The sequence below is a fragment of the Trachinotus anak genome, unplaced genomic scaffold (assembly GCF_046630095.1).
Source record: "Trachinotus anak isolate AG129_WGS33_773 ecotype Australia unplaced genomic scaffold, CSIRO_AGI_Tana_v1 ptg000021l, whole genome shotgun sequence".
In the NCBI taxonomy this organism is placed as follows: Eukaryota; Metazoa; Chordata; class Actinopteri; order Carangiformes; family Carangidae; genus Trachinotus; species Trachinotus anak.
In genome coordinates, this window is record NW_027273872.1 from 3,298,830 (window position 1) to 3,309,446 (window position 10,617).

Consider the following 10,617-nt stretch of genomic DNA (forward strand, 5'->3'; position numbering starts at 1 on the left):
TCAAATAGTTGTTATTTCTAAAATCCCATAGTTTCAGCTTCAAAACGTGAACAATCTTTTTTTTTTTTTTTGTCAAATCAACAGTAAACTAAATACCTTCGCTGCTGGATTGTTGATCAGAGAAAAAAAAAGATGTTTTCAATACACCAGTTTGGGCTGCAGGAAACTGTGATGGGCATTTTTCACCATTTTCTGATGTTTCTCGGCTACTGATGAATCAAGAAAACAATGATTACATTAAACAATACCTATACTAAAGAGCCGACTTCCGGCTGTTTGTTTCCATTAAAAGTAAAAAAAAAAGTCCGTTTATTATAAAGAGTCAGAAAAAAAACATAAATCCTCACATTGCACAAGATGTTTAGAGCTTTTTCTTTGTAATTATCAGTATTTTTGAAAGTACAGATTACACCACTCAACTGTTTTCCCTGAAAAAACTGATTGTATGCTACCACTTCATATTCATCAGGTGTGAATAAATGCTGATGTTGCTCAGCGTCTGCTGAATGTGTAAAAAAACAACTGTTCACCATAACAACTGAGGTGATAATATGTCAGTGTTGTGTGCACAGCTTGTTCCTCTGCCCTCAACCGGCCAAAACAAACCCCAAATGATAAATGAGTTATTAGAATAGTTATTTAATGATTATGTCTCTAAAGTAATTATGTAATTGTTTCAGCAGGTTTGTTAATGGCATTTTGTCTCCATTAAGTTTTTAGCAGCAGGCACTGGTTGGAGTTACAGGGAGAGAGAGAGAGAGAGGAAGGGGGATGACACGCTGCACGTGTGTTTGGTTGAATTTAAACACAGGACATTGCAGTTACACATTTCGTGCTGCAGACCTCAGCAGGATGCCCCGCCTGGTAACCACACTAAAATACTGAAGTCTGTCAAAAGAAGGCCCCACCCAGAGCGAGTCACAGGCAGTCTATTTGCTCTGTGGACTATTATGCATTGACTAACATCCCAGTAAAATCCCTCCCTTCGCTGTTCTCCTCCTCTCCTCCTCTTCTCCTCTTCATGACGTAGTGAGTGCAGTTACAACCCTGCCCCTGTGCTGGGACAAGGCAGCTGTTGTCATGTGCTTGGGGATAATGTGCAGACTGTGTCTGACTAATGGCTGGCTCTCTTGTATCCCTGTCTGCTGTTAGCACCATGCCAACTGGGCCATCCCGATCAATGAAGCACTGACAGGAGGGATATAGAAAATGCACACACGCAAACGCTGACACAGTCTGACACACTGGAGTATAAAGCAGAAAACACAGACACACGAAACGCGGGAAAGAAGAATAAAAGAAACACTGTTTATGTAAATCTTGATTCGATATGATGATTTCATGATTAGATAGCAGTCTGCTTCCTGTCATCTGATGAAAATGCTGACGGTTTGTTCATGGTTTATCCACAGTCCAGCCTGCGAGTTTACAGGCTGAAACCTTCACACTCTGAGCTTTATAAATGTCTGTCAATGTAAGAACGGGGAACTGAGATGGAAGGCCATTTGGTTTAGTGCTAGTATCTCCTCAGATCTGGGATGAGGCAGCGAGGCTGGGCAGGGCAATTGCAGAGTGATGCCATGTGATACAGACCGCCGCACATTTGCCCTATCCCACACGGGGTGCTTTGGTCCAGCTTCACAGAGGCCACATGAGGGCATCTGCTGCAAAAATGTGCGTGTGGTCTGTGGGACATAAGTGTATAAGACACACACATGTCCACTCACATTTTCTTTTTTTCCTGTCTTTTCCCTGCTACATGATTTATACATCTTTCTCCATTTGGAAGCCCCATACAATAAATCCCCTCTTTTCTGCTTGAGTCTGGTAATGTCTTGTCACACTCTCATGTGCCAAGAGGACCAGACAGATGGCAGCAGCATCCAACTCTGGCAGGGGTGGACATGGATGCTGCCCAGCAGAGACAGCAAGAGGGACTGACTGGAGTGAAACACTAGTCTCTTTTCTGCCTCCCTAAGTGATGCTTTCCAGACCCCGGCCACATGTTAATATTCTGTCTGGATGCTTAGCAGAAAGATAAACCAAATTGCAGCATTGTTTGGCCCATGTGCGCCTTTTTTTATTACCTCTTCTGCTCTTATCCCCTCCTCTCTAAATACAATTTGGCCTGGTATGCAACTTTGTCAGTCACACAGGCATTTCAAAGCAAATAAGCTCCACCCTGCAGCAGTGGGAAAAGCAGGGATGGTGTGTGTGTGTGTGTGTGTGTGTTTGTGTGTGTGGTGGAGGGGGTGTACTTAACATTGCCATCTCCAACTTCTGTACTCCTGCCAGCTCTTTGGCCTGTGGGAAAGAACAGGGTGGGGGTGGGTGGGTGGTCCTGGAGTTTCTTGATCAACAATCAGCCCCTCCCATCCTTTAGTCCCCAAACCTGCCTGTGGGTATCGGGTTGTTGGGACACACCTCAACACACACAAACTAACAAGCACAGGACCTCCAGTTTTATCTCCCCCGCTGCCTGTGACTCCCCGAGGGGTCAGCACAGAGGGGCTTCCAGAGCATCATCAAACAACTGTGTGTGTGTGTGTGTGTGTGTGTGTGTGTGTGTGTGTGTGTGTGTGGGTCTGTGTCGAGGGAGGGTTTGTTCACACCCTCTCTGCCCCAGCAGCCCCTCATCATAATATCAGCTCATGATCGAGGGTGGTGTGCCGGGGGGTGTCTCACAGTCCTGATCCTCCTGACCAGACTCTGACATGTTGTTGTGCTTAATTTAGGACAACAGAGATTAATTGATCAGTGAGAGAAATGATTATCATTATTGTGATAATTGTGATTTAAATTATGCTTCAAAAAAAATGCCAAACATTTGATGACTCCAGCTTCTCACATGTGAGACTTTACCTTGGTTTTACGGTATAGTAAGTAGTAAATTAAATATTTTTGGGATTGTTTGTCAGAAAAAGATTTGAAGATTTCAGCTTGTCCATTAGGATACCATTGTTTTCTGATGTTTTAATTAATCGGTAATGAAAATGATAGTTTGTTGCAGCTCTTATTCAGAAGGTCTGTGTGTTTCCATATCCACAGTTTCAGTTTTTTAAGCCTAAAACGAGCAGAAGTATGAGGACAACGTCACATCTCTGATATTTGAATTAAGAGTTATGAGATTAAAAATGAGCTTTTTAATGTTTGCAGAAATACAATGACATTGTCACTGAGCATTTGGAAACCTGTTGTTTTCTGCTTGCTCTTCACTCCGTTTGAGTTTATGAGGGGGTTGTCAAGCAGGGAGGCGGGAAGCAGCCAGTGATCTGATTCCTGTCCTGAAACTTGTGGTTTTTATAGCTCAGGACTGGACAGATCTGTGTTTCCTGCCTTAAACCTCTGTAGGTCTGTTTTTATTTGTAGGCTGGGTTTAGGCCGCAGAAACACTTCCCATCTCCTCGCACAGTGTTATCTCTTTAAGTTTGAAATGAAACTGATCTAACATGTCTCCTGACCTTAGCCCCTTCCTCTCTCTCTCTCTCTCTCAGGTGTAGATGCTCCAGGCGCAGCGGGACCCAGCCTCCGTGTCAGAGAGGGACGAGGCTGCTCCCACCTGGGCCACGGCGCTCCTCTGAAACTTGGCTCGTGGTCTCTCTCTCGGAGCACTAACTGCCCAGGTTAGAGAACAGGAGGAGGAGGACGACAGGGAAGCCATTTTGTGAGGTGAAGCTGAGCCGCTCTCTGTGCAGAGGAGTCACAGCCGGGATATTTGAGGCTGCTTCCTGCCCTCTGAACCCCACCGCCATGACGACTGCGGTGCAGCCCAGTGAGCTGGTGTTTGAGTTCGCCAGCAATGGGATGGACGAAATCAATCAGGTACATATGACAGTGGAGGAGCCACGACTGTTTTTAAGCGCACAATCTATATTTTTTATTTGACCAAAAGACCTTTGGGCCATTGTCTGACCATCCGTTTTTAACCAGATGTACCATATGTGATTTTGATGATAAATGTAAGACAAACAAAACTTGTGTAAACAGCATGGTCACTGGGGCAGGATTAGCTGTGACTCAGAGGCTTTAACTCTGAGAACATGTTGGGGAACGGAGGGGAGGCGGAGCGGAGGATGGAGCGGAGAGGAGGTCTGGGAAGACATGTGTAGGCTGTTGGGAGGGCAGAAAAGGAAAAACCTGCAGCGAGGTTAGGGTGCGTGGGAGGGGAAGGGCGGGGCTTGGCCATGAATGTGTTTATGACACAAAGGTTACTGTGTGTGCATACGATGTGAACCTGTGCCTGTGTGTCTTTTCATTGCCTGGTCAGGTGTGCAGTTATCTCATCCCCACACCCGTGTCTGAATCCTGTGGAGCAGGCTTGATTGTAAGTGTGGACGTATGTGTGTTTATGTGTACCGGTGTTTGTATGTGTGTATCTAGAGTGACAAGTTGTCACTGGATCCCTGAATAGCACCGGTTCAAGCCTAACCTGACAGACCAGTTACGAGGCTGCTTGAAAGGCATGGGATAATTCCTGTTAAAGGTCTTGCATTGTTCCAGGGCTACAGTTTTGTTCCTTGCTGCACCCACTTAGCCTGTTATGCAAGCAGTATGCCCCTATTTACCAAGTCCTGAAAACACCCCGAAAAAGGAACAACACACTAACGTACTGCCACAGTGGCCATTTTGTTTCCTCTGGCTGTTGTAAAGATTTATTTTGGCCACAATAAAGCTGCTGGAGCTGAGTGAAATCATAGAGTAGGTTCTTTAATGATTAGCTTGCTCTATTGGTTTTTAAGTCAATAAGTAGCTCCCGAGGGTGTATCATGTATCGACTGCAGGGTGATACTTAGCGTTGTGATTTTCTGCACAATCTCTGATCCAACTAATAGAAAGCCACACAATTTGTTCTTATAATTTGAAATAAAAATAAAATTTTCAAAGCTACAGAAACAAAAGTTAAAAAAAACAAACAAACAAAAAAATAGTGTCTCTCATTCTGTAGGCAGCCATTCTGAGGATGTAGGCATGCAGACAGTTGGACTCCATTGTGGCTGGGCAGGTAAAGCAGAAGAGTGAGGTGTGGTGGGATGGGAGGGGGAGGGAGGTGGGGGCAGCCTGCACAGATGCTGTTGCTTTCAAAGGCAGAATGAGGAACTCAAAAATGCAAATTGACTCGATTCTTATCGCTCTTGTTGTTTCCCTACTAGAAACACTATTCAAGTCAACAAAGAGGAAGAAGCAGTTAAAACCTTTATGGTGTTCAATATTATTTGTCAGACTGTTACACGTCTTTCATCGGATCTCCTGAGAGACCCAGCTTTTCACAGTGTTACACCTTTAAACAACAGTTTCTCCCCCCCTATAGTTATTCTGGCTGCATATCACAACGCGCTTTTCAAATTGTCAAATCAACACTTGGTTTACATGACAACACAAGAGTAGTCTACAGGTGTTCTCAGCAAAAACATGATCCAGTTAACATCAAAACAACTGAGGAGACGGCCTCTCCAGACGTCTCTTGCTCTGTCAGCAAACTGTGTGGGACTCTGCGTTTAATGGGAGGGGGGAGGGTGGTGCCGATGTTTCAGGAGCTCAGCAGACCAATAGTCAAAATGCCACACACACTTGACTCTCACTCAAGGACAGCAAACATCATTTAAGTCCAGACAAGGAGATGCGGTAGCCTCCCTGTCTAGCTATCTGATAATATGTCTACCAAAGACTCCGATCAATGGGAAACATTCAGCGTATGTCAGTGAGACATTGATAGCGCCTGTAGTCAAAGCAAAAACCAGGGTTTTTTATTACCCCCTGGAGGCCTCGTGGTTTCGCTTATTCGTTGCTGATCTTCAAAGTTATGACAGACGTCTTGTGGAGCCATCTTGCTCTATACTCACAGACGCCTACATTACACACCATGCACAGTGCAAATGATCCTCTAATGAACAGCTCTGGCTAATTACTGCTGGTGTTGCTTAAAAGGGCTAACCATTCAACACCATGTCCAAATAACGAGCCCGTCTGTTAGTTTCCTGGTTAAAGTGTAGCCGAAATGGGAGTGTAGCTTACTCCATCGCCCCCTCCTCTCACCCCCACGACTCAAGGCCCAGACACCTGGTATGCCTCGAGGTCCAAATAAACAATGGACACTTGTGCAATGAGACAGATACGCCTTTATTCCTGTTTCTCTTACCTTACGTTTTGGTCTGTTTCCCCCTTTCGTGACCTCATCACTGTAAGAATGTGGTTTTATTGATCTACACTGTTTGGTTAAAATTTAGATAAATTCCTGAATAACACAAACGTGTATTTAAAGAGAAAACAGGTTGCCAGTTAATGTTCTCTTAACGGCTTTTCGGTGGAGTGTTTTGTACATGAGAGGGTTGGAAGATGTGGCAATCAAAGCACCAATACAGCAAACTGTCCAGTTTTTCCAGTTAGGTATTTATCTGCTGGCATTTAAATTACATGGCATTAAAATGTGTTTGTCCAGTTGTGCATACACCGAGCTTTAGTTTGGACGCACGTGACCTAAATTTTATTAATCCTTTAACTTCGGAAAAGATGAAATGCATTCCTCTCCCTGGTGGGATAAGTGCTGTTAGAATGAATAATTGATCAGAATTGTTCATGTCAAATGTTTATTTGTTTGGACACTAGAAGCGAATCCTGGAACAGCTAAAGCAGCTTCATTAGCTGCTTGGCCCTGACATGGTGAAAGAAATGACTCTTGCACATTTTTGAAGTGTAGTCTGCTGCCATCTCCTGGCGGTGGGTCGACCCTGAGTGGGTTTGCATCAAAATGCAACCTGGGGTGAACTTTTATTTAAAAAAAAAAAAAAAAAATGATGATCATGATTATTGATTAAAAGATTAATTTAATTTGATGATTTCTAAATCTGCCTCTGGGTTTTATACAAAGGGACAGCTCATGTAAATCATGTAAATCTACCAGAACCAGAAAAACAAAATAAGAGCTTTAGAGGCCAGATGACCAACTTATTTAAAGGACTGAATTAGTCCCCGTGTCCCTCACATTGACACGAACCAACCAGTGAGGACTCTTGACACAGTCTGTGTTTGAGGAGCTTCCTGGTCTGCTGTTCCACTTAATTGTTCCTCAATGGTTTGGCCCAACCTCCCCCTGCTCCTCTGTGCACCAGGCTGTGCCATGCCTGAAGAGAGACGGCAAGGTTAGAATTCCCAAAGCACGTTTAGGACATGATGAAGGGGGTGTTTGCCTGCAGTTCATGATTGATCCATTAACATTCATTTGGGTTTATATAATTTCTGAGCATAAGATTAACTTCTCAGGAGAAGTGGGCCAAATCAAACATCTGGTTCCTGTCTTCCTCAGTGGGTCCCTGTGGGCTCCTGCAACACCACAGAAACTGGAGCTCTCCTCCGTGCTATGTGCCTCCATATTAGCTGAAAATGATACTGAATCTACAATGTTTTACAAGGAATAAAAATCGGGTTCTAACATTAATCTGATGTCGTCTGTGGTATTTATATTTGCATTTATGATGTTGAGGAATTAATGGTGTTTTTATTGGTTTATATACACATATATATTCGGAAAGACCATCTGTCCCCTGCCTCCCAGTGGTAGCTCCGGTGCTGCAGCATCTCATACCTTTTTGTGTATCTGTGTGTGTCTGTGTGTGTGTGTGTCCTCTTTCCTCTCAGCTGGACGACCCGTCAGTATTCCCAGCTGTGATTGTTGAGCAGGTGCCTGCAGCCGATCTGCTGCAGGTTTACTCAGGCCTGGAGTCGGATGAGGTGCCCAATGGCATCATGGTGGACACCACCCTCCATGTGGTGGAGGAGTCACCCATCTTGGTGGGAGGGGTGGACCTCTCAGGTAAAGATATTTTACTTTCCTATCATTTTTAGCAGACGTGGGAGACAGTGCAAAACAGAAAAATCAACACAGTTGGTCTCTGTTCTGATCCACAGCTAATCTATTTATTTTTTATTGTTAATAAAACCAATGTGAATCTCACCATCTATATAGTGGTTTACTTCACTGGGACCTGTTTCACAAAAGCATCTGAAGGCTGAGATCATCTTAGTGTTAAGCTGGATCAGGGAAAACAGGGCCCTGCTCTTCAGTTTCCAAAAGGTTTCTGGAGAAGAACTATGTAATTTCATACTAGTTATCAGGAATTAAAAAGAGTCTTCAATTAATTAATAACAGTTAATCACAAATATAACCTAGAGAGTCCTTGGTGAGTGAACAGTCGGTTGAATACACAAGAATGTGAACTTTACCTACATGCTAGCATGCAATTAAGCATACATGAAGGAATACCTTTCCAATAATAAATAAATGAAGAATGAATAATTACTTGTTTCAGTTGAACTTGTCTTTGAAAGACATTCATATTTTCCTTAAAATGAATATCAAATTTGTTCTTTCTAAGAAACTAATTGAAAACTGTTAGGAAATCATTAGGTAATTACGGGTGTGCAAAACAAAGAATAACTGATGTCACCTTTCAAATTCAATTAATTCCTTCATACGTATCTATCTGATAAAGATGCAGACAAACCAAAATACCAAGATATAAAAAAGTATTTGCCTACAGGGATCTCATGTTGATGAATTTGTCTTTGTCACAGAAACAACAGTCTCGGGTGCAGAGGACAGCATGGAGACAAACGAAGCCGCAGCAGCTCTTCTTAACATGGAGTCTCCAAACAACATTTTGGATGAGAAACGTATGAGTAAGTTCATCCGCATCGTTGATATTCTGCTGTTTCAGTTTTGGTCCCACATTGATCGTATCTGGAGCATCAGACTCATGGTTTGACTGGTGTTTCTGTTTAGTTCACACCTATGGCACTCTGCTGGAGTCAGACCTGACCTACGCCCCGCTGAGGCCTGACCAGATGGACAATGGTGCCCTTGACATGTCCCTAGACGAGGACACTTCATCCATGGATGAGATTCCCCAAAAAAGTTCCTTAAAACCTCAGAAGAAAAACAAAGGTAGCACTGTGTTCCTCTTCCTTGGTAGAACACAGAAATCATCTCCTGTGCTAAAGTTTCAGTGTTGTGAGTAATTGGATGATTTCACTGTGACCTTCCACATTATAACACACTACCCCTCAATTTGAATCATAGTCCGGAAGCCGCGGGCGGTGCGTCCCTGCTCTCCTATCACCACCCCTAACCTGCCACTCAGGAAGAAGAGCAAAGAGGGCAAAGGTAACTCACTAACTAGTCCGCTTCTCTGTAATGAGCCAATAAAAATCAAGGTCTCTCTTTCTCTTGTGTACGCTCTGTTTCCTCCTGTGGAGTGTGCAAACAGCAGTCCTCAACCCCTGCAGTCCGGCTGGGTTGAATCTGGCCGAGTTAATGGATGAGGGACTCTCAGAGTGCTGTGTTTCACAGGGAAACAGAAGTGATTGTAGGCTGGAGGGCACGCCGATGCTCTACTGATAGAAGCAGACTAGTGCTGCTCGATGTGAACCCTCATTGCACCATACAGTGTGACACAAAGAGGAGGGGGCTGGAGACGGCAGGTTCAGCTGCACACATATACATCACCCTGTCATGGTGTCTGGGATTCAAGTGACTGCTGGGAGCGATGCTGTTTTTAACCACTTCTGGCCACAGTATCTTGCAAATTAGAGTAATCTACTCCCAGGCTCGGTATAATTAATTCCCTTCCAAGGCACACATGCACACACACAACTGACACAACAGTAGCACAAGTAGTTTCTCCTGTAACCCTATAGATGCCACATAACATTTTTAAGTAAAACTCTTTATAGACGTCTGTAGCACAGCTCTAAAGCCCCACCATGAATGTATGATGTGCTTGAATGTCAGAAACATGACTTAATTTATCCTCCCTCTCTGAATTTGCAGGCAACACCATCTACCTGTGGGAATTCCTTCTGGCTTTACTGCAGGATAAAAACACCTGTCCCAAATACATCAAGTGGACGCAGCGGGAGAAAGGCATCTTTAAGCTAGTGGACTCCAAAGCAGTTTCAAAGCTGTGGGGCAAACACAAGAACAAGCCTGACATGAACTATGAGACCATGGGAAGAGCTCTTAGGTAAGATGAACATACAGATGAGCGCCATTTTCCAAAGCGTCGTTGTCACGCACATTAGCTCCCATTTAGCTCTGAACCCTGCAGACATGGTGCCACAGACGTGTTCATGATAATGCACTGGAACAACGGTTTAAGATTTTATGAGGCTGTTAAATATGAATGATGATCATGTCTCTAATGTGTTAAACAGCTCCTCATCTACTTTCTCCTCTAGGTACTATTATCAAAGAGGCATCCTGGCTAAAGTGGAGGGGCAGCGGCTGGTCTACCAGTTTAAGGAGATGCCAGCCGACCTGGTGGTGATCGAGGATGAAGACACAAGCTCTGATGCCAATGCCGGCTACGGTAACCAGAGATCCACCAATGGGAGGTCAGTGGTCCGTGGAGGTTCCAAAGGGCACGGGAGGGCTCATGGACAACACCAAGTCTCAGTGAAACAAATGAAGAAGGAGCCTAATGACGAATGTCTATACCAGGAAGCTAATGGTGGACACGCCGGGCAGCTCCTTCAGCCCGTCCACGTGTTGCACGCAAACCAAGGCTCGGGTGTCCAAGATCCGGTGCAAGCTATGAGGTAAGAGATCAAACAGGACCCACCAGG

At 44.3% G+C, this 10,617-nt stretch overlaps 1 protein-coding gene across 3 annotated transcripts in view; it reads left to right on the top strand.

The window, feature by feature from the left end:
- The window catches only part of elf1 (E74-like ETS transcription factor 1), a 38,691-nt gene that overhangs the window by 23,879 nt on the left and 4,195 nt on the right, over positions 1 to 10,617 (top strand). For 2 of the 3 annotated variants that reach the window (XM_071458035.1, XM_071458034.1), the window contains exons 2-9: positions 3,495 to 3,822; positions 4,268 to 4,324; positions 7,633 to 7,807; positions 8,569 to 8,673; positions 8,777 to 8,938; positions 9,074 to 9,157; positions 9,824 to 10,016; positions 10,231 to 10,590. In XM_071458035.1, the coding sequence (XP_071314136.1) occupies positions 3,751 to 3,822; positions 4,268 to 4,324; positions 7,633 to 7,807; positions 8,569 to 8,673; positions 8,777 to 8,938; positions 9,074 to 9,157; positions 9,824 to 10,016; positions 10,231 to 10,590 (1,208 nt within the window). In that variant the 5' untranslated portion in view covers positions 3,495 to 3,750. The remainder of the gene's footprint in view (positions 1 to 3,494; positions 3,823 to 4,267; positions 4,325 to 7,632; positions 7,808 to 8,568; positions 8,674 to 8,776; positions 8,939 to 9,073; positions 9,158 to 9,823; positions 10,017 to 10,230; positions 10,591 to 10,617) is intronic. The other variant, XM_071458036.1, reaches the window with a different exon arrangement.